General features: G+C 41.1%; 1 protein-coding gene across 3 annotated transcripts in view; it reads left to right on the forward strand.

Annotated features, from left to right (window-relative positions):
• RLF (RLF zinc finger) overlaps nt 1-23,246 on the forward strand; it is a 91,417-nt gene that overhangs the window by 41,917 nt on the left and 26,254 nt on the right. For 2 of the 3 annotated variants that reach the window (XM_033955429.1, XM_033955428.1), the window contains 2 exons: nt 4,126-4,328; nt 19,790-19,926. In XM_033955429.1, the coding sequence (XP_033811320.1) occupies nt 4,126-4,328; nt 19,790-19,926 (340 nt within the window). Of the gene's footprint in view, nt 1-4,125; nt 4,329-8,463; nt 8,544-19,789; nt 19,927-23,246 lie in introns of those variants that run through there. The other variant, XM_033955430.1, reaches the window with a different exon arrangement.

The following is a 23,246-nucleotide window of genomic DNA, read 5'->3' on the forward strand; positions in this document are numbered from 1 at the left end:
GCTCGTGAATTCTGCTGCTGCCCGCTGCTCAACATTAAAAAACAAAAGAAAACAAATAAAAACCGCTTGGAGATTTCACGCCTTAGCCCGTAGCGAACTTATGCTCCAGGGCTCGGCTTCTCTTCTCTTCCCTCCGAAACCGGAAGTTATGTCCGGGGGTGGGAAAGAGAAGGGAAGCCGGCACGCACACGTTAGAGCCCCAGAGCATGCGTTCGCTACGGGCTAAAGCGGCACTAGCGTGCAATTTGTATTTGGTGTGTGTATGCGATGGGCGGCTCCCGTTCCCGATCAGGAAGACGTGCCTGGGGAGATAAAAAATTGCTTTGAGGAAATGCAGCGCCGGCATGCTTCCTGCCTTCCTGCTGCTGCTGTCATTTTCTATTCTCGATACCTTGGACTAGCAGCAGCACCGCTCTCTCCTAATAAAGAAAGTACCCCCCCCCGAAAAAACCAGACGATTTTCAAACCCTCCCCGTAACACTAGCCTGCAATTTATATTTTGTGGGTGTATGCGCTGGGCGGCTCCCATTCCCGATGAGGAAGACGAGCCTGGGGAGGTAGAAAATTGCTTTGGGGAAACGTGTTTCAAGGTAAAAGAATGTGAAAACGTCACTTATCAACTCGAGGCTACTTCCGTAAAGGAAATTAAATGTTTCCAGTGTGGTGCCAAGGTGATTTGGATCGCCTCTCCTTGGCACTTTTACTTTGGCATGCGCCTCCCCCCCATGATATAGTTCTTCACGTCTTGAGAGGCCAAACGTTTTTCACCCGCCCTGGCTTTCTTGCATTTACCTGCTTGTGAAGTAAATCTTAAAAGTAGTGTCCCTTGCTTTCCCAGGCAGGGGAAAAAGTTAAAAACCAATGATGAGGAACTGTTTGTATGTTCATTTTCAGTCCCTTAGTACAGAGGTGCCCAACACGTGATATGTAGCGCCGGCAAGCTTCCCGCCTTCTTGCTGCCACTGTTATTTTCTATTCTCTATACCCTGGACTAGTAGCAGCACTGCTCTCTTCTTATTGTAATTTGCCTGACAGCTGCAGTAGTGTTATCGAATCGATTCCCTTCTGCAGCCTCGGGGATTTTGCTAGGAAGCTCCACCTCCAATGATGTAACTTCCTTCTTCCTCGGAGGCCCCGAGGCTGCTGGAGGGAATTTACTCGTTAAAGCTTCGGCAGCAGTCAGGCAAGTTACAATAGAGCCTGTTAAATCGGGAGGGGGAGTGGTGCCAATGGACCTGAGAGATAAGAGGGAGGGGTGCTGATAGATGGAGACGAAAAGAGGAGAGGAGGGAGTGGTGCTGCTAGACCTTGGAGGTGAATAGGTAAGGGAAGGGAGAGGAGCCCTGCTAGTCAGAGGGGAGAGGTGCTGCTGGCCCTGGGGGTGGAAAGGAGAGGTGCTGCAGCTAGTCAGTGGAGGAAACGGAAGTAGAGGGGATGGAGAGGTTCTGTTTGAGCTGAGTGGTGGAGGGAGGTGAGAGGGAGAGGTGCTGTTGGATTGGGAACAGAAGAGAGTGCTTAAAATGGAAGAGGGAAAGCTGCAGAAGGACTGAGGGGAGAGCAGTGGAGGAGGAGAGTGGATAGGGGAAGGGGGAAAAGCAGTGGAGGAGGAGAGTGAGAGGGAAGGGGGAAGAGAAATGCTGCTGCTGCACCCAACTGAGGAGAGACAGGGAAGGAAGGAGAAGAAAGACCAGGAAGGAAGGAGAAGAAAGACCAGGAAGGGAGAGGAGAGGAAAGAGAGATGTCAAAACCATGGGAAGGAGGGAAAGGAAAGGCAATACTAGACCATGGAGGGAGAGACGTCAGGGCATGAGGGGGAGGGAGATTCCAGACCAGGGGAAAGGAAGGAGGGAGGTTGAGAAAGGAAGGAGAGGAGATGCCAGATAATGAAGGGGGAGAGGAGAGAGATGTTAGGGCAAGGAGGAGGGAAGGGAAACTAAGGAGACAAATGTCAGACCAGAGGGAAAGGAAGGAGAGGAGGTGCCAGAGCAGAGAGGGAGAGATAGGAGAGGAGAGAGATGCCAGAGCATGGGGGGGAGGGAAGGGAAGGAGATATAGATGCCAGACCATGGGGTGGAGTGGGCAGGAAAGAAGGAAAGTAGAAGAGAGAGATGCCAGAGCATAGGGGAGGGAGTGGAGACAGAAAAATGGAGAGGGGATGAAGCTGAAATGAATCATGTATAAAGGAGAGAAAGGGCACAGGATATACAGTTTATTGAAGGGACATAAAAAGAGGGAAGATGCTGTATGGAAGAGAGAGAGGGCGGACACTAGATGGAAAGGGCAGAGAGAGGGTGGATAGTGGATGGAAGGGGCAGAGAGAGGGTGGACAGTAGATGGAAGGGGTAGAGAGAGCAGAGGCTGGATGGAAGGGACAAAGATAGAGGGCAGATGTTGCATCAAAGGGAGAGAGGACAAACGCTGTATAGAAAGAAAAGAGCGAAGAGAAGATGATTAAAGCAGAAACTACAAAAGGTAGAAAGAGATATTTTTTTGTTGCTTTACATAGAATCAAGTAGTATTGTAACTGTATTGATAAAACTTTATAAATAGGAAATGGAAATAAGGCTATTTCTTTTGGACTAAACCCCTTTCCTCAGGTCAGGACAGGATATCATAACAGCTGTATACTGTACTGTCTTAAAGAAAGATTTGGCCTCTGAAAGCTAACTGAAAAATGGATTAGTCCAATAAAATTATATTTTCTTATTTCTTATTTGTTTTATTTCTATTTGGTTTTTAAAGTGGTGATTGTTATGTATCAGTTTTTTTCAAATTTACATCTACTGTCTTTATATTTTGTACAGTATTAGGGGACATGTGTCACTGTTTCTGTGGTGTTGCATTAATTTAACTTTTGTCTACATATTTCTATTTTTAATTTGTGATTATTCCATATTGGGTGAGGGTGTTTCTCTGTTCTGTGTGTATGAAAAGGACATGGTTTTCTGTTAGCACTGACTACAAAATCAATTGACTGTGCAGGATCTGACTTGTTTAGTTTTACAATTCGTGTGTTGGTGCTCTAGTGCAGTGTTCTTCAACCGCCAGTCTGTGGAACGGTGCCGGTCCGCAGAAATTTTCTGCCAGTCCGCAGGGCCGGCACCTCCATCAGGCCCAAGACAGTGTTTTGCAGCGATCAATGTGGCGTCTTCGGGCCGGCTCCCTGGGTGCTGCAGTGCACAAAGCCATGGGAAAAGGTTCCTACCCACATCCTACACCTCAACCAGAAGCCTTCTCTCTTGTCATATACTAGGTACACCACTGGATTTAATGACCCTATTCTAACCACCAAATTTCCCTGTCCCACCCCACCCGGCTACTTTTTCATACCACCTGGCTGGAAAAAATTCTGGGGAGAACACTGCTGTAACTTCATCGAGTGTCCCCTAGTCTTTGGAGTGAAAAATCGATCCACTTGTACCCATTCTACTCCACTCAGGATTTTGTAGACATCAATCATATCTCTCCTCAGCCGTCTCTTTTCTAAACTGAAGAGCCCTAACCGTTTTGGTCTTTCCTCATACGAGAGGAGTTCCATCCCCTTTACCATCTTGGTTGCTCTTTTTTGAACCTTTTCTACCGCAACTAAAGCAGAACTATGTTGGAATTTGTTGCCCTATAAGATAAGACAAATGTCGGACTTGTTGCAGTTCAGGATAATGGGAAAACTGTTTTATTTGAACGAACATTTAATCTGGCTTTATTTTTGCTTTACTGAGATTATTTGTTTTTAAGCATTTTAGCTTTTAGTTTTAATGTGCACTTGCAGAGCTGTGCTAAGTTTTAGGTGTTTTATCATTGTTAAGTTTTTTTTGATGTTGTATGTTTAGAGAATATGTATGTTCTTTGTTACCCACCTAGAATTGTAGGATAAGCAAGAATATAAATTGTTTAAATAAATAAATAAACTATAGTTTGGAATTCCTTCTGTTTTTTAATTCTTTTAAGAAATTGTGTACTTCATTCAAAATGTATTAAAACTAACATGTTGATAGTACTTGGATTAATCTGTTCTCTATTTTTGATAAGCATTTATAGTACATGAATTTAATTTTTATGCTTACAATGTTTATCTAGATCTTCAATTGTAAAATGCTTACTTTTAAAATTTTAAATCTTCTTTAGTTAATACACTGATTACACAAGAAGGCCCTTCCTTTCTGCAGTTGCGAATAAAACACTTGATGAAATCAAACTGCATCTCACAGGCAGCTACTTTGGCAAAACTCTGTGTTGAGTCTTCAGAAATTTCAAATGCATCCTCCTTTCGCCAGTCGTACATCACTTGTTTATGCACCATGCTGCCTAATGAAGAATCAATTAAAGAGGTTAGTGCTTGACTACTAATGTTTTTTAAAGATAGTTTCTTGTATCAATTTCCCTATTTCTTGGCTCTGTTGCTGTCATTTTGAACATAGATCTGTTTTCACTTCTCCCTCTCCCTTGAAATGTAATTTAGTATAGGTCAGTGTTCTTTTGTGGACCAACTGCATATAGAAAATTCCAGCTTTGTTTGTTGTGTATTTGCATTCGTTGCTGGATTTTATTATTTTGGGTTGCATGCTCTGCTTCTACTGTATGTAGATAGATCTCATGCATATTTATTGTGGTCATTCCATGCCAAGTGGTCTAATGGTCTCCACCATTATTTCAGATTTTGTTCAAAATTTGCACATAGAATAGTCAGGGTACTAAGAGAATTTTCCTAATTTTAGATTCTTAACTGCAAAAGTCACCGAGCTAGACCCAGTTGTCTGGCTGGATGCTGGCAGCATTGTGCACAGTGATGAATAAAGTGTTATTTTAGCTGCTTATAAAATTAAGAATAATTGGTTGAGTGCTAATTTTTGAGAGTTCAGCATAACTTTGTTGTGCTAGTTATAACAGTGCTAGTATGAGCATCATAGATACAAAAGCCCACCTGAAAACTTTGCTCAAAGTGTGCCCAAAAATTTGACAACAGTTTGTTGCAATGGATTTTGACCAGTTTATTGGCTGCTTATAGCTCCAGAGCAAGAGTATATACAGACTTCAGATTTTTATCAGAGATTATCCTTACATTGGACACTGCACTCTCAAATTTCATTGGACACTACACTCAAATTTGCAGTAATTCTGCATGAAAAGCTGCATCATAACATTTCTTCAAATTTGGCATCTTTGACACAGAGGCTGAAATTTGTCAGTTTTCAGGGTCAATTATTAAAAAAAGAGTCTTGTCTTCCTAAAAGCAACACTGTTTGAAAGAGAAAATTTTACACTATAAGATACATTCCTTTTGGTTTTGCAATGCCACTGTCATAAATGTACAAATTCACCTCAAAGTTAGAAATGCTTAGCAGTGTGACTTGCAATATTTGTATTTATTTATGATAATTTGAATACCACTGTATTTCTAACAGTTTTATGCTTGTCTAAGATTTCTAAAGGTTCTATAGTATTGTTGTAATATGTGTTTTTCTGATGGTGATTAGTTTAGTGATTGGTATTATCTTTTGTGCTTCATTTGCTGTTCATTTTTCCAGTGAAGGCAATGCTGGATTTATCTGTTGGTTGTTATGTATAACATTGTACCATTCGTATTTTCCTGCTATTAAAATAGCTTTTACTTTCAGAACTGGCCTTGTTGAACTCATTATTACCAATCATTTATCCATTTGTTTATTGCTTTGGCTCTATTCACGTGCTTTGGAAACCTAGGAACATGATGGCAGATAAAGGCCCATCCAGTCTGCCCTTCCCCACCAATCATTATCTTCTCCCTAAGAGATCCCATATGCCTTTCTCACGCTATCTTGAATTCAGATACAGTCTTCATCTCCACCGGGAGACCATTCCACGCATCTACCACCCTTTCTGTAAAGAAGTATTTTCTTAAATTACTCCTCAGCCTATCACCTCTTAACTTCATCCTATGTCCTTTCCTTCTGAAATTTTCCTCAGTTTGAAAAAGACTCACCTCCTGTACATTAATGCCATGGAGATATTTAAACAGCTCTAGCATTCCCTCTCTCCCGTCTTTCCTCTAGATTATACATATTAAGTTATCTAAGTCTGTTCCCGTACGATTTATGGCAAAGGCCACCAACCAACTTTGAAGCAACCCTCTGGACCGACTCTATTTTGTTTATATTAGAGAATGACACGGGGACAAATTTGTCCCCGTTCCTGCAGAAACTCAATTTCCTTGTCCTGTCCCCATGAGTTTTTCGCTGTCCCTGCCCCATTCCTGTAAGCTATGCCTTAACTGCACAAGCCTCAAACACTTATGATTTAAAAGTGTTTGAGGCTTCTGTAGATGAGGATGGAGCTGGCAGGGACAGAAAAAGAATTTATGGGGACGGGGACAAATTTGTCCCTGTATCATTCTCTAGTTTATATCTTTTTGAAGGTACAGTCTCCAAAACTGCACACTATTCCAAATGGGGCCAATTTTTGGGATCTAGAGGAAAAGAAACCCACAAATAGGCTTGGAAACCTGCGGAAAAGAAACCCACTCGTGGCTGTTGTATGGCTATTCGGTGTGGCCTCTATGGCGATGGGGATACTGGTTGGAAGCCAGTAGTGGCAAAGCCACTATGGACTAATACAACACCTTTTTCATATACGTGTTCTAGCCTTGTGATATGTGTATATCATGGGCATTGCACTCAAAATATATAGTACCACACTTTTAAGCAAATTTATATTTCAATAAGGTTTGCATTGCAAAACAAATAAATATAAATCTTGTAGATATTAATATTTCCTCTTTTCAGATGGTACTAGTTAGAAATAGATTCAGGCAGACTCTTTTTTTTTAATAATTGACCCTGAAAATTGACACATTTCAGCTTTTGTGTCGATGGTGCAAAATTTGAAGGAATGTTCTGATGCAGCTATTCATACTGAATTGCTGCAAATTTGACAGTTTAATGTCCAGTGCAAGGATAATCTCTGATAAAAAATCTGAAGTCTGTATCTACATTTGCTTTGGAGCTATAGCAGTTGATAAATTGGTCAAAATCTGTCATGATAAACCGCGACAAACTTTAAGGCACACTTTGAGCAAACTTTTAAGCAGACTTCTGCATTCCATGATGCTCATACTAGCATTGCTGAAACCGACATGAAAAGATGTGCTGGGCTGCCAAAAATTAGTATTTTTCATAAATTATTGTCAGCTTTATGAGCAGCTAAAAATGACATTTTATTCACAGCTGTGCATGATGCTTCCGGCACCCAGTAAAACAAGGGGGTCTAGCTAAGTGACTATTACAACTAAGGATCTGATATTTCGGGAAATTTTTTTTAATGCTGTGTTCTGCATACCAATTTTGAACAAAATCTGAGACATAATGGTGGGGAGCTTTTTTATTATTATTATTTTAGATCACTTGGTATGGAATGATCCATTGGTGAAATCCTGAAAACCTGACTGGGTTGCCACTTTTGAGGACTGAGGTTTCCTACCCCTGATGTAGGCAGATGATATATGATTGCTTGGCCATGTAATAAGTGACAAAGTAAATTTTGTTACTAATTTGAATTTGACTGAAATGGCTAACTGGGGTGGCTTGTTTAAATGTAAATTAAACCTAAATAGATATGAGGTTCTTTGATTAGTCAACAGAGACTCTTGGAAGTACTATTTAGGATTTGTGGGATTGGACTGGAAAGATGAGGAAATATTAATTGATTAGCAGTCTGCATTCTTCTTTGACATTTGAACCTCAGATTACTAAAATGGTCACATTTTTACACACACATCTGGTTAGATTTAACCCCCCCCCCCTTTTTGAATTTTTTTTATCATCTCAATGTATTTTTTACTTCCTTGTGCTCCTTCCCTCCTATCTAGTTAGTTCTACCTGTCCTGCCCCTTATTATAGCAAATTTTAATTGCCTGTATTTGATTATTTTGTAGTACATGTTTTATATATTACTTAGTGTAAACCGTGAATATAATCTTTGATAGACGGTATATCAAATGAAAAATTATTTTGGAAACATGGATTTATTTTCCATTTATAATCTGCCTTTACCAGGCAGTGTACACAATAACATGCATAATTATAAAAATTAAAATAAATCACATGATGGGAGGGGAGGTTTTTCTATTTAATAAGAATAGTTTAAATATTAGGTTTATTACATAATATTCAAAATATTATAGAATATTAATTTGTAATGAAATGTTATACTTAAAGTGTTATATGAGAGTTAATTAAGTGTGTATTTATAAGTTCATATGAGTTTATCTGCTACACTTGTTGTAATTATGCAAAAATGAATAAAGAATTTAAAACATAAAATAAATCACATAACAAATGTAGGTTAGAAGAGTTTGTCCCTGTTTTAGGTAAGAATTATTTAGCAACTATTAGCCATGTCTTAGTATTAATTCAGCACTGCATTACATAGCGGTATATAAGAAATAAAATTATTATTATTATTTATTCCTTGTCATCAGAAGCAGATGAATCCAAACAAGTGGATTATGACTGTCCACCAGCAGGCGGAGATAGAGAACACCAAAACTGAACTCTGTCATATATAGGATGGTAAGCCAGTATTCTCTGTCTCCAGCAGGCAGATGGATGTTCTCTCTCAAGCTCATGACTTCATCTCCTGCTCAGCATGGCCTGGTGACTCTGTTCGGCCTGGCTTGGCTCCTGTTTAAGCTTTGCTGACTCAGTTGAGCGAGGGAATTAAGCTTGCTGGGTGCCTATTTCAAGGTATAACTGGTGGTGCCAGTTCCCTACCTATCCCCTGTAAGCCCCTTTGGAATTCCTCCTGCACTCCTTACTCAGCTATCCTTGATTGCTGTGCCTGGTTTTCAGTAATAGATGGTGTGGCTTCCAGCATCATGCTGTAATTCCCATGTCAGTTCTTGTGCTTGCCTTGGTTCCATATTGCTGCAGTTTAGTTGCCTGCCCTGGGTTGCAGGTTCAGCTGAAGGTGCCATGGCCCATAAGTGTTTGGGTTTTCTTGCTAGGGGGGATATAGATGGCGAGTGCGATTTCTGACAAAGTATGGACAGGCCCTAGATAACCAGGGTGTCCTTTGTTAAAATGAAAAGAAAAAGATGTAAATGTTGTCTTTGTCATCAATTTCTTTGCTTCCAGTTGGCCGCAGCCTCCTAGTGCAAATCCTGGACGTGCAACATGAACCATGTCTTCTGGTCCAGTATGGCCGAATTTCAAGTTTTGAGAGATAGTAGGTCTCACCTTTGTTATGGTAGCTTTTTTCCCCCTAGTTGGTTGGCCCATAAGAGAGGTAAGCTCGTGTAGTTTCTAGACGTTGCACAGCAACCTAGTCCCAAGGGTTGTACTATTCCAGGGACACTTGGACCACTTGCTGTGGAAGGCTGTTGTCCGTTTAGCTTGGCCTAGGTCCTTGGTTTCAGGTACCATCCTGGGAGAGTTGTAGATGCTTTGTTGCCAATCTGGGGCACCCATCTTCACTTTGTCCTCATAGGGCTTAATATGATACTTTCATTCCCTTAATTGGGGGTGAACTGTTGGCTCCTATCGAGGTTCTCTCTCTTTGGTGCTGGTTCAGCATTAAGTTCACATGGTTCTGTCTTGCCGCATTTGGGGGCGACATAGCCTGTTTTCTCCAGATGGTGAGCACACCTCACCCATCTCCAACCCTATATGTCATGTCTGTCCAAGTTAGATTGTAAACTCTTCTAAGCAGGAACTGTCTATTAAATGTCAAAATGTATAGTGCTGCGTATGCCTTTCAGATCTATATAAGTGATAAGTAGTAGTAGTAATTTGGCTGCTTCTAAGGAAGCAGGAGAAGCTTTGTCTAGCAGTTTGATTTGCTTCCTAGGTCTATAACACTGGCTTAGAGCTTGTTTCTGCCTAGCTCTACCACATGGTCGCCTCTTGTGGGGTTAGAGCGCTGGTCTCCTGTATGTTCCCACTGGCTCCGTTTTGGGATATGGAGTGTGGTTTCTCCTGGAGCTTCCCTACGCCTCCACCTCTGGATGTGAGAGCTGTTTCCCTGATGGGCCAGAGTGGCTAAGTCACTGCTGTTAATACCTCTAGATAGAAGTTCATAATGGTTTACATAAGAGAAAAAAGAACAATATCAAAGAATTAAAATAATAGAACAAATTACAACTTGTTCAAAACATATTCCCTAAACAAATATGTTTTCAAAGATTTCTTAAAACTCTTATAATTTCCTATTAAAGTTCTCCAAAGTTTGGTTGCCTGATATGCCCATTTCTGAGGGAACACTCTGAAATATTTTATCCCTCTTTTCTTTGGAAATTGAAATAAAGAATTGTTGTCTCAAACTACAATATTTGATTTCTGAATAACATAATAATGGAGGCATATAAGTAGGAAAATTTATTTGACATATTTTAAACAACATACAAAAAAATTTAAACTGATTTCTGGCTTCAACCAGAAGTCAATTTCAACATATATAGTATGATTTTATCTCCTGTTTTCCAATCCAAATATAAGCCTAATAGCTGTGTTTTGCAGAGTTTGTAGTTTACACAATATCAACTTAGGAGAGTCCAAGAATGTTACAATAATCAATCAGTGTTAAGAAAAGAGATTGAACTAATATACAAAACTGATAGTGATTGAAATACTTCCGAATCCTCCTCAGATTCCAGAATAACCCAAAGGATTTATTTTTCAACTGGGTAACATGGGGTATTAAAGACTACTACTACTAATCACTTATAAAGATGTATGCAGCGCTGCATGTTTTGACATTTATAGATGGTCCCTTCTCAGAAGAGCTTAGAATCTAACTTGGACAGACAGACATGACATATAAGATTGAGGTTGCAGAACCCAAGGTGAGAGGAGTTAGGAGTTGAAAGCACTCTCGAAGAGGTGGGCTTTGAGCTGGGCCTTGAACACTGCCAGAGACAGAGCCCGCTGTAGGGATTTGGGGAGCTTGTTCCAAGCATACGACGCAGCAAGGTTGAAGGAGCGGAGTCTGGAGTTGTCAGTTGAAGAGAAGGGCACAGATAGGAGGGACTTGCCAGCTGAGTGGAGCTCATGGGGGGTGGAACATAGGGGGGGAGATAAGTGAAGAGAGATAGGGGCAGCTGTGTGAGTGAATTTGTAGGCCAGTAAGAGGAGTTTGAATTGTATTCGGAAATGGATGGGAAGCCAGTGAAGTGACTTTAGGAGAAGGGTAACATGAGTAAAGCGGCTCTCCTGGAATATGAGTCTTGTAGCCAAATTCTGGACGGATTGGAGGGGAGTGAGATGGCTAAGCGTAAGGCCTAAGAGTAGCGAGTTGCAGTAGTGAGGTGATGAGGGTGTGGATAAGTGTTTTGGTAGTGTGCTCAGAGAGGGTAGGTTGAATTTTAGTAATATTATAGAGGAAGAAGTGTTAAAAATAATCCCAAAATTCTAATAGTTGAAACCAATGGATAATCTATATTATCAATCAACAAAGACTTATCATGAAACCCTGAGTTAAGGGAATTTACTATCAATAATTTTGGTTTTTCTCTATTCAGTTTCAATTGAAATTCAGCCATCCATTGTTCAATCAAATTCATACACAGATCTGATTTTAGATATCACTTGATCTAAATTGCCCCCAAAAGGTATAAGTACTGTAATATCATCTCCATATATAAATGTAGTATAACTGAACTTCTCAAGCTCATAACCTAACAGATGTATATATAAATTAAACAATGATGGGGATAACGGAGAACCCTGTGGAACCCCATATTCAGGCTGCCAATTGCCCAATAATTGAGAATGCATTTTAACTTTATATGATCTAGGCAAGAAACCCTGAAACCATTTAACCACATCACCCATGATACTAATATAATCCATCAACCTAAGTAATAGTACATGATCCATCAGATCAAATGCACTAGAAAAGTCAAACTGTAAAATGAAAACCCTATTAACCTTTCAAAATTAAGGATCTTATCTAACATAGATCCTGCAACTGTCTCAGTACTAAGATCCTTACAGATGAGTTCTATAAAGCTGTACTGCTACATCAACAAGTTCCAGCTCTGTCAATTGGAATCTGTCTATATGAAGCTGTTCCTGCAAATCCCCTCAATCCCCGTGATCTTTACAGGACAAATCCAATGAAGCCAATTGCACTCAAAGCTGATTTTCCCTTTCCCACCTTACTTTTGTAAAATGGGCCTGCAGGGCAATAAAATGACCCTACATCACCACCTTCAACGTCTCCTATAAAGAAAAGGGAGAAATCTCAGGTGTATCTTTACATTGCAAAAAAAATCACACAAGTTAGACTTTAATTGATGGTTCTGCCAAAAGAGATTCATTAAGATGCCAACATCTAGTACCTGATCCCTGAGGCTCAAAGGACAAGGCTAGAAAAAGTGAAGTGTGGTCGGACCACAGATTAGCTTGAATAGAAACCTCCAACACCTGCCCCATTAATGTTGGACTATTCAACCACAAATCAATTCTAGAATAAGTATTATATTTAGGGGAATAGTAAATAAAATCCTGAAGATCTGGGTGAAGCATCTGCCACAGATCCACCAACCCCTACTGATTCAAAAAAACTTTGCAACTGAACCCTATCAGTTTGGGCACAAATTACTACCGGAGCAGAATTATCCAAAAGAAGGGTTTAAGGTTAAATTGAAATCTCCTCCTCCCCCCCCAAAAAAAAAAAAATAAATAAAAAAATAAATAAAAATAGTCAGTGTACTTGACAAATACTCCACCAAAATCTTGGATATTTGAGCAAAAAATCCCCCCTGAGCCAAATTGGGTGCATAAAGATTCAGAAAAGTATATCTATTATGAAATCATTGAAACTGGAGCAGAAGATAACTGCCCTCCCTATCTAACACCTTACAATGGACCTGCCAAGGCAGAGTGTAAGATAGCAAGATACCCACCCCCTTGGTCTTCAAATGGAGATTATTAGATGCTAGAAAGGTCAGCGAATAACACTTACGAAAAAGTACCTTTTCATGCCTAGGGAGTAAGAGAGTTTCCTAAACAAATAGCACATTGGCCTTCAAACGACCAGCCTTTCTAAATAACAGCTGGCACTTTATGGACACATTCAGACCCTGAACATTGAGAGTAAAAAAATGAAGTTCACTCATGGAAAGCAAGGAGTGCAGGAAATTGAGAAAAAAAAAAGCCCTGGGAATAAAAAAATAAAACAACAACAAAAAACTCCAACTTCCCCCCCAAACAAACAGAATACAGCAATCATGATGAACAAGTGCACCAAGGACAACCTGTGCATCTACAGAAAGAAAAGAGGAGGGGAGGACACCCCATGCAGGGCCTGGCACATATACCTGTGATACCAAGCAGTTCACAAAGCATAGATGAGCTACTCTCAGTCAGGAAAGCTAAAGATCACCAACTTCCAGGCAGTCCTTTAGGAAGACCAGGTATACTTAATTGAGTTCCAGAAGCTTGATGAGTGAGGCACCCCTTCCCATGGGATACCTGCTGCCAGCGCAGGTGCACCCAGGGCCAAGGTACTGCATTTTGATTTGATTCCAGCAGAGATGCAGCTTTAGAAGGGGAAGAAGATGCATCTGGAAATAAACTTTAGGCATCCTCTGTAGTGGTGCACTCTTATGTAATTTCCCCTACAAATAAAAAGTGCAAATGGATGCTGCCATTTATATTTGATACCCCTGTCCACCAAGTAGCGGGTATAGGGCTTCAACTCTCCTCTCTGATGAAGTGTTACAGCAGCCAAGTCTTGAAAGTATCCCATTGAAAAGAGTCATTTTTATTCGCAGCTGACATAATTAATTCTTTAAGCTTGAAATCAGTAAAGCAAACCACAATATCATGCGGAACATTCGCCCAAGGATGGGCAAAAGCTCGATGAGTGCATTCAATACCAATAACCTCAGGAGACAAAAGGCTACAGTGTATCAACCAGCATGGAATTCACCAGCTTCTGAACCATCAATTCATAGTCCGTATAATCAGGCAATTCGGGGAGGCCACGAAAATGGAGATTATTCCTTTGAGACCTGTTTTCTAGATCTTTTATTTTATCTAAAAGGTAGGTATCTTACAATCCTGAATGGCCAACTCCACCATAGTCAATGCATCCTGGTGTTGTTCTAATCTGGTCTGGGCCACCAGGAGTCTGCAGCCAAACTCCATAATCTCGCCCCATAAATCATCTGAGAGAGAGGTAAGTTCAGAGTGGACTGATTTAAGATCAGATTTGATTTCCTCAAGCAACTGACGAAAGTCCAACAAAGAATCGACTGCAACCGGCAGAGAGTGTTAGCTGCCTCATCTCGCAGAGGCCTTGCAGAACACGCTTCATGATCTATCACCAAGGAAGAGGAACGACGATTAGCAAAATCTGCCAATTCCTTTTGATTCTCAGAGCTGCTGGGCCGCTGATCCTTGTGACCCTGGGTAAGTCACTTTAATTCCCCCCATTGCCCCAGGTACATTAGATAGATTGTGAGTCCACAGGGACAGACAGGGAAAAATGCTTGAGTACCTGAATAAACTCATGTAAACTGTTCTGAGCTCTCCTGGGAGAACAGTATAGAAAATTGAATAAATAAAATATTGGAAAGCCCTCCGTTTCCATCAACCAGTACTCTTGAAAGAGTGCTGCTAACAAGTGTTAAACACTATATTTACTGCTGAATGTGTGCTGGGCCCCGCACAGCTCAGGACCTAAGTGGCCATCTTGAGCAATGACGTTACTCTCCCTGACGCTGCTCCCATTTATGAAGGTAGAGCACAGTGTCGGCTGAATGTTAGCACTGTTCCTTCTCCGGATGTAGAGTTCAGCTCCAGCTGCCTGATTGGCACTACTCTGTCTCTGGATGTAAAGTGCAACTCCAGCTTCCTGGTTGACACAGCCCCGTCTCTGGCAGTAGAGCGCAGCTCCACTGAGCTGCTTGACACGGCTTCATCCCTGAATGTCAAATGTGGCTTCTTCGCTGATTGTGGAACATGAATCTATTTGGCTGTGGCTCCCATGCCGTTTGCTGTGCACTGCTCCATCGCTATAGGTTGTGCATAAATCCATTATTTGAGCTGTGTGTGGTTCCTTCGTGCAGCATGGTTCGGTAGCTGGCTGTTGCGTTCTGTCCTGTGTTGGACTGCCAGGCACAGCTCCATTTCCAGCGTTAAGTGTATTCCTTGGTCTGGCTTTGGCCATCTCTCGGGTGCACATTCTTCGCTGGTGATCAAATAAGTTGCCTTCCTTGGCTGTTGAGGGCATATTTTTGACACAGCTCCTTCCCTAGGGTGAGCATGCATGTCGTCTTCTCTGAGGTTTGCCTGGACTTTGGGCACTACTTGCTCTTTCCATCATGGGGTATGCTTCCTGGTCTTCCCTGGGTACTCTTGTGGCTCAGGTTCTGTTCAATCAACACCGAACTTTGGCAGACTTGTTCTCGTGGTTTAGTTCTTTGTTTTGAATGGAGCAAATCTCTTTCAAGGACTGGTGTGTGGTTTCTGGTCAGTCTTTCGGTGGGATCCTTCAGTTGGACGATCCTTAGGTTGATCTTGGAGACAGCAGTTCTAAGTTGGCCCTTCCTGGGGTGATAGCATACCACTTTGTAGGGCATCTTCTTTCTACGCTTCTACTGCCGACTGGATTTTCCTGTGGCTCCTGCTGCTTTGTTATGAGGAATACTGACTGACCAGTGAGCTTAATATTCTATATATGACAGAACTCAGTTTTGGTGGTCTTTATTTCCGCCTGCTGGTGGATGGTCACAACCCACTCATCTTTGGATTCATCTGCTGTGACTAAAGGAAAGAAAATTATCAGGTAAGAACATAATTTTTCCTTATGATTTTTATCATAAAAAGATCTTGAATCTTTTTCGGCATCTCTATAATGCAGAAGCTATCGGTACTGAAATGATGGAGCTGGTAGGGACATGGAAAGAATCATTCAGATTTTATGCACCTAAAATGTGGAACCTCTTACCTCAAGAAATTAGTAACATTAAAAATGTATTTTATTTAAAATTATTTACATGCCTTAAATCATAACTCTTAAGTAGCTTACAGTAAAAGCATATGAAATTATATATACAACTAATAAATATAAAATAACATATAAAATTATATTACATCCCATACAAAAGCTAAAGCTAAACAGCAGTACCATATGATTGCACATATAAGGTGTTTTAAACTTCTAATTTTCCAGTCACAATTCAAATGGAAGGGTGCTGCACAGAATAGATGTGGCACATGAAAATGCCCAAGATTGCAGATCAACTTCTATAAAGTTGTCACTGTAGACACCTGCAGCAACTTTTGACTTTCAGATTGCAAAGATCTTAATGTACATTAAAACTGCAAAGCTGCCTAAAAAGCAATAATTACAGACTTAGCTTTACCAGCAAATCATTTGGCAGCCTGTAAAGCCTCCAATATTGGTTATTGGGCTCACATTTTTGAATCCCTCAAATTGGTCTGGCTGCTGAGTTTTGAACATTTTACAGTACTTATATACTATCTGGGGAAAATCCAGGTAAATGCAATTCTGGAATAACCATGTTTAAATTAGAAGGTTATCATTAAAACTTCAGATTTCTTCAGAGTACGAACAAATTTGTTATGTCCTTACCAGTTTGCAGTCAATAAAATATACCTCTTAATATGAGTGAAAACTGAATTTAAATTGTTACTTGCAGGTAAAAATATTAAAACATCATTCATGCAAAATGTTGTAACTACTGTAATTCCTAAATTTACAAGTAGTGAACATAGTGTAGTTATAAATTGAACAAATGATGGATAAAGTTAAATGAATATAATAATGAAATATAATGCTTTTCTTGTTATCCATCTGTACTATTCCGATAGAGGTAGAGAAAAACTGATCCCTTTTAGTGAACTCACTGATAAAACCTATGGGGCTCAGTGGAAAGCTCCAGTATTTTCTGTACCTTTAGCAAATGGCAAGTTGTTCAGGCTGGGGTTTCTAGCCTAGATCCCCTCTTTGCAGGCCAAAGCCACATAGAGAGGTAGAACCTAATGGATGCTTCCGGAATACCTGACCCCCAGGCTGGACCTGATTGAGCATGAAACTGAGCTCTCTTTTCCCCAGTCGTACTTTTTAGCATCCTTTGGGTGAGGTACTTGACTCTGAAAGGGCCCTGCTGGAAGGTTGCAGGTCTCCTAGCAGCTCCTAGGCATACAAAAAAAAGGTTTCCCCAGCCCTCTTCCAGTGCACCAGGCTTGCTTTTTTTTTTGGTATGCCTGGGATCTCATACATTTTCAAAATTACTTTTGCAAGTGGTTCAAGCCATTGAAGAAAGAATGTTCCCAGGAGACGTGACTTGGTTTCTTTGCTTTGAAGACTATCAGAGCAAATGGTTATTCCCAAAAAGGAAGCAGAACCTTTGAAGTATAGCATGATAGCATGCAAATGTTTCCTGGAAGAATTTTGAGTACATTGCGTCCATATTACAGATTATTGTCCCCAGTGTGTGTATATGTATGTATGTATGTATATATATATATATATATATATATGTGTGTGTGTGTATATATATATATATATACCCAAATATGAAAGAAAGCAGCAAGCATGTTGAAACAAGTCTGTGCATGTTGAGACATGTCTCAAGGTTACTCATGCATAGTTGTGGCACAGTGCAAGTCTAACATTCCAAGAGACAGGATGTCGGGAGTGTCCTCGTGAAAATCAAGTAAGAAACTGCTAGATTTGGAGCACTTTTAATACTGATAAAATTTCTCACAAAGAAGGGAAAAAGCCAAAGGACATCCATGAACACATGACTTCAGTTTATGGTGAGTCTGTCCCATCATCCTTTCAAAGTAAAATGTTGGTGCAAGTAGTTTAAGTGGAGTAGAGAGCCCATTGAAGATCGCTCTCACACTGGACGGCCTATGGAAGCAACTTCCACTGAAATGTGCAAGAAAGTTGAGGATTTAATTTTGTCAGACAGACAAATTAAGGTTTCCTGAATAGCTGAAGAAATGGACATTTCAGCAGGTACAGTTAAAAGTTGGGCATGTCCAAGGTTAGTGCAAGTTGGGCTCCAAGAATTCTGATGCTATGTCAGTAGGCCACAAGGCTCCAGTGCTGTCAGGAGAATTTGAAGATGCTCCGTGAAGACCAAGTGAATTTTTTTGATCGTTTGGTGACTGGAGATGAGACTTGGGTCTATCACAGAGATCCTGAGTCCAAAATGGAGTCAATGCAGTAGAAGCACAAGCTATCCCCCCACCCCAAAATACAGTATAATCTAATTATAACGGACTCGCTTATAACGGAATATCATCTAGCATATAGCGGACTCGCATATAACAGACAAACAATTTGGTCCCCAGAGCCACTTTTAGCTGTAGTTTTGTTCGGCTATAATGGACATGCAGGCTCTGCCAACAAGGCGCATGGCGTGCCAGTGATACAGTATCAAAATGCAGCTTAGAAGAAAATTACAGATTATTTTTCTTTCCAGTACAGTACAACATAATGCTTTAGAACATCTTTTAATGTTCTGGTTTTACAATAATTTCGTGCCATACCAATGTTTTGCTGAGTTTTGTTATTGATGATGTTGATATGCTTGTGCAGTGATTGTTGTTCATTGATTGTATGTTGTTTCAAGTTGACCTAAATAAAGTAAAAAAAAAAAAAAATGCAACTCTGGATAACGGACTGTTTCTCCAGGTCCCTTGAAGTCCATTATTACGAGATTATACTGTGGTTCAAGACAGAAAAATCTTCAGGCAAAGTCATGGCAACTGTCTTCTGGGATGATGAAGAACTTTTGCTGCTGGAGTTAATCAAAGAGAAAAGTCGAGGAAAACCTCAAAGCAGGCATACTGCTTCTTCATGACAATGTGTCGGTGTACATGTCATGACAATCTGCCATCTGAGAATATGTGTTTCAGCAGCTGAACCATCCATCCAACAGTCCTGAACTTGCTCCCTCAGATTGTTTCCTGTTCTGAGTTTTGAAGAAATGTCTCTGTGGACAGTGTTTTTCAAATGATGAAAACATTAAGGAAACTGATGTCCTGGTTTGAAAATCAAACAGAAGAATTCTTTTCAAAGGTTTAAAGGCATTGCAGGAAAAGTGGATGAAGTGTTTGGGGCTATTAGGGGACTATATTGAAAAATAAAATGAAAATTTTTTGAAAACTCTTTTCTTTCCTACTGAGGTAGATACATTATTGAACGCTCCTTGTATGTTCTGAGCTATTGTGAAATAGGCTTAGTAACTGGAAAAAGAGGACATAATAGCTGGGAATGATGACATTAAGTGGATCAAGGTTTCCTTTGTATCTTTAAATGGTGGGTGAGAAGTTCCTAGCAGATGTCCTTCATCTCTGCAGTGTTGTTAGTAATGATGATGTATGTAGGGTCTCTAGCTTAAACAATGGTTGACTTATGGTGCATTTAATGGTGTTGGCTTTTGAAGATAAATCTCTCTTTGGATTGTGTCTAAGAAAGTCTGCAAAAGATCTGCCAGATACTGTAAGTTGACGTGATTACCCAACTCTGCTCTTCTCTTTTGATATGTATTAGTCCTCCTCTATCTCCACTGTGTACTGTTGTCTTGGAGGAGGAGGAGCAGCAGAAGAAATCCTGAAAGGGGAGGGGGGGACATCAAATGAAGGCTTCCTAAAAGAGCTTGGTGTCGGTCTGCTGTACCATTCATGATGCTAATGGCAAGAGACTAACAAAAATAATTTGCAAGTAAAAGTAGTTTTTAAAATGTTATTTATTGTAACTAAAAAGGATAAATAGTAATCATACCAAATGTATTTTTCTTTCTGAGAGAATCCTATTATTATTTGAACAGATATCGAAAGTAGACTGCAAGGAGGTGCTAGACATTATATGTAATCTGGAATCTGAGGGTCACGATAATACAGCCTTTATTCTCTGCACCACATATCTCACTCATCAACTTCAAACAGAAAACCTGGATTGCTCCTGGTAAGTACTGTTGTGGTTCATATTTTTTGGAGGGGGGGGTTGTTTTTTTTTATGGAGAGGGAAGTAATTTTGTAGTTTTCTTCTTGCCTTACACACAAAAATAGACTTTCTTATAAGACCGTGTGCCCGAATAAAGGAGATATAAGTAGCACACTCACAAGATATCATGTACTTGTTTATGTGCTATAGGTAGACCTTCCCCAGGCATAATTTGGATGCAACTGAGACAGAGTTGCAGTGTACTTGTGTACAAATGCACACGTGCCCATTTAAGCCTTTGCAGCAGGGGCAAGAGCATAGTGCCTGTGTTGCCATTATAAAGTATATTACTCAGTATCTATATTAAATTAAAAAGAAATAGTGTTCTGGGACCATAATACCAAAGACAGTGAATCTTGCCCAGTGGATATAGATATTTCACTAACAGCTCTACAGTATTGTAATCTTAAGTCCTCAATGCCGTGGAGGGGCATAATAAAAAAAAGCCGTCTAAGTCCCCTTTTGCCTAAGGCCTTAAACGTTGAAAGTAGAAGCAGGGAAAATGTCCATTATCAAAAAACACGTCCAAAAGGAGGTTTTTTTAAAAATAATGGCCTGCCTCTATGTTCAGCTATTTAAATGCCCAGACCACCACTACATCTACAATTACTACATATAATGAACCCAAAAAAAGCCTAAGTTCCAAACGCCCAAAACAAGGGCTTTTAGGTGAAGAAGGAGCCAGTCCTTCGCCTAAAAGCTGGATTCTGTAACCGGTGTCTGTCAAAAAGAACACCGGTTACAGAATCCCCCCCAATGATCTGGGCAGGAGAGAGCGCAAGCCCTCCTGCCCCGCGGCACCACGAACCCCTGACTAAGATCGGGGCAAGAGGGAGCCCAAGCCCTCTTGCCCCAGCGACTCCCCGACTGTCCCCGACAACATCGGGGCAAGAGGGAGCCTAATCCCTCTTGCCCCGACCAACTCCGACAGCATCAGGGGCAAGAGGGAGCCCAATCCCTCTTGCCCCACCAACCCCGACCATCCCCAACAGCATCGGGGGCAAGAGGGAGCCCAAGCCCTCTTGCTCCGGCGATCCCCAACCCCCCTCCTCCCCCCCCCCTGCCGATTACGATGGGGCTAGGAGGGAGCCCAAGTCCTCCTGGCCCAACAACACCCCCTATTCCCCACCCCCACTAAAATACGGGCAGGAGGGATCTCAGGCCCTCCTGCCCTCAACGCACCCCGACCCCTCGATCTCCACCCCCAATCCCCCCCCACCTTTAAATCGTTGGTCGGATGGACAGGTGCCAAGCCCATCTGTCCGGCAGGCCAGCCATCCGTTGAATGGCTGGCCTTAGGGCTTGATTGGCCCAAGTGGCTCAAACCCCGCCCACAGGTGGGGCCTGAGGCGCCTGGGCCAACCGGAATAGGCCCAGTAGGCTTAGGTCCCTCCTGTGGGCAGGGCCATAGGTACATGTACCTAAGGCCCTGCCCACAGGCGGGGCCTAAGCCTACTGGGCCTATTCTGGTTGGCCCAGGTGCCTCAGGCCTAATCAGATTAAATAAAGTCATCCATTTGAATGAATCATTTGGTCCAGAGGGGAAAACTGTATGCAATTTGTGAATCCAAAATTGTTCATAATAACCAGCTTCTGCACGCAACCTCCTCTCCCAATCCCCTTGGAAGTAATTATATAATTAATGACCTGCTATAGTATGAATAAAATGTAGTAATCCAGTGAGTCACTGGGAGAGCTGTTTTCTTTCTTGGTATGAATTTGAATTTTATGTTTTTAATGTAATAGAACATGGCTGAAGTGTTACAGATGTTGAATCATTATAAAATAGGTATAAATTAGGCCTCTTTTTTACTTTTCAGATAAATGTATGCTGCAATAAAATGACCTTTCAATGTTGACAAATTTTATGGAAAGCTGTTGTGTTGCACAGAATCCCCCCAGGAATAATCTGTTCCTTATCAGCAGATGAATCCAGAAACTTGTGGGTTATGACCATCTACCAGCAGGTGGAGATAAAGAGCATTAAACTGAGCTCTGTCACACAGGATGTCATGCTCCTTGACTATCCAGTATCCCTAGCAGGTGGATGGATGTTCTCTCACAAGCTCCTGGTCGTCTTTGCTACTTTGCTCCTGTTCTCTTATTTCATTGAAACTGGGGGTGTTTAAGCTAAGTGGTGCCTACTTTAGGGGCGTACACCTGGTAGCGCCAGGACCCTTCCCCACCCCATCTTCCCTCCATATCACTGCTCCATTCCTCTTCCTCACAAAAAAGGCATTTTTTGGCATCTTTTAAATGCTCATGGCCACAGTTTGGAGGGTGGTAGGGCTATTGGGTTCCAGCACATTCTTGTAGTTGTCACAGGCACCTGCAACCATTTTGAAAACCCACATTTTGAACTCCACAGATGGAAGCTCTCTGCTGTTTTCTTAGTCAGCTATTTTTGGTGTCTGCACAGCTTGCTGTACCTCTTTCTTCTATGGCTGACATTACTGCTCCTCCCTTGAGTTCATTCCAGTACTTTCTGGAGGGGCATTCTGTGATTACTCTTGCCATTTCTATCAGCTCGTGTTTCTGCATCTAATTGTGCTACCTGACTATCTCTTTATAATAACAATGAAACCCCCTAATGGGGGATAATTGAGAAATTGGGGAGAGTGGTAATTTTAGTTACAATGAGTTTTAAAAGCAGGCTTGCTTATTGTCTGAACTGTGGTAGAAAATAAAAGCGACAATTTTGCCACAGCGTCTGGAGTCTCTCCCTTTTTATCATTTCGCTGGTGTGGATCCTGGAGTCACTTGCTAATCTGGTGAACTGTATTCTTATATCAGCTTCATGTTGTGCCTTATGTAGTCTTATTCTTCACGAAGAGCAAAAAGAAGAGACTGCAATGATGATGTACAGGACGCTAAGATTTTATTAATCCATAACCCTAAATTGCAATTTTCCTGGAAATGCCCAATAGTCTCTTTTGTAATCCGCCCTATAACTGCATGTAAACAGCTCCCCAAATTGTAAATCTACTGGAATAGTCCAGTCATCTTTTCTGTATACAATACCCTAAATTTTAATTTCCCAGTCATCTTATCTGTAATCCAAAACCCTAAATTGTAATTCTCCTGGAAATGTCCAGTTGTTTCTTTTGTAATCCGCCCAGAACTGCAAGGTACGGGTGGAATAGCAGTCAGTAATGTAATGTAATTAAGCAATCATAAAACACATAGAACAGTTTGTTTCAGAAAGGACTGATAAGACCGGACCGGACCTTTTGGAAATAAACTGTTTTATGATTGCTTAATAAAGTCTTGGCATCCTGTAC

This window comes from Geotrypetes seraphini, chromosome 8 (genome assembly GCF_902459505.1).
Source record: "Geotrypetes seraphini chromosome 8, aGeoSer1.1, whole genome shotgun sequence".
Classification (NCBI taxonomy): Eukaryota; Metazoa; Chordata; class Amphibia; order Gymnophiona; family Dermophiidae; genus Geotrypetes; species Geotrypetes seraphini.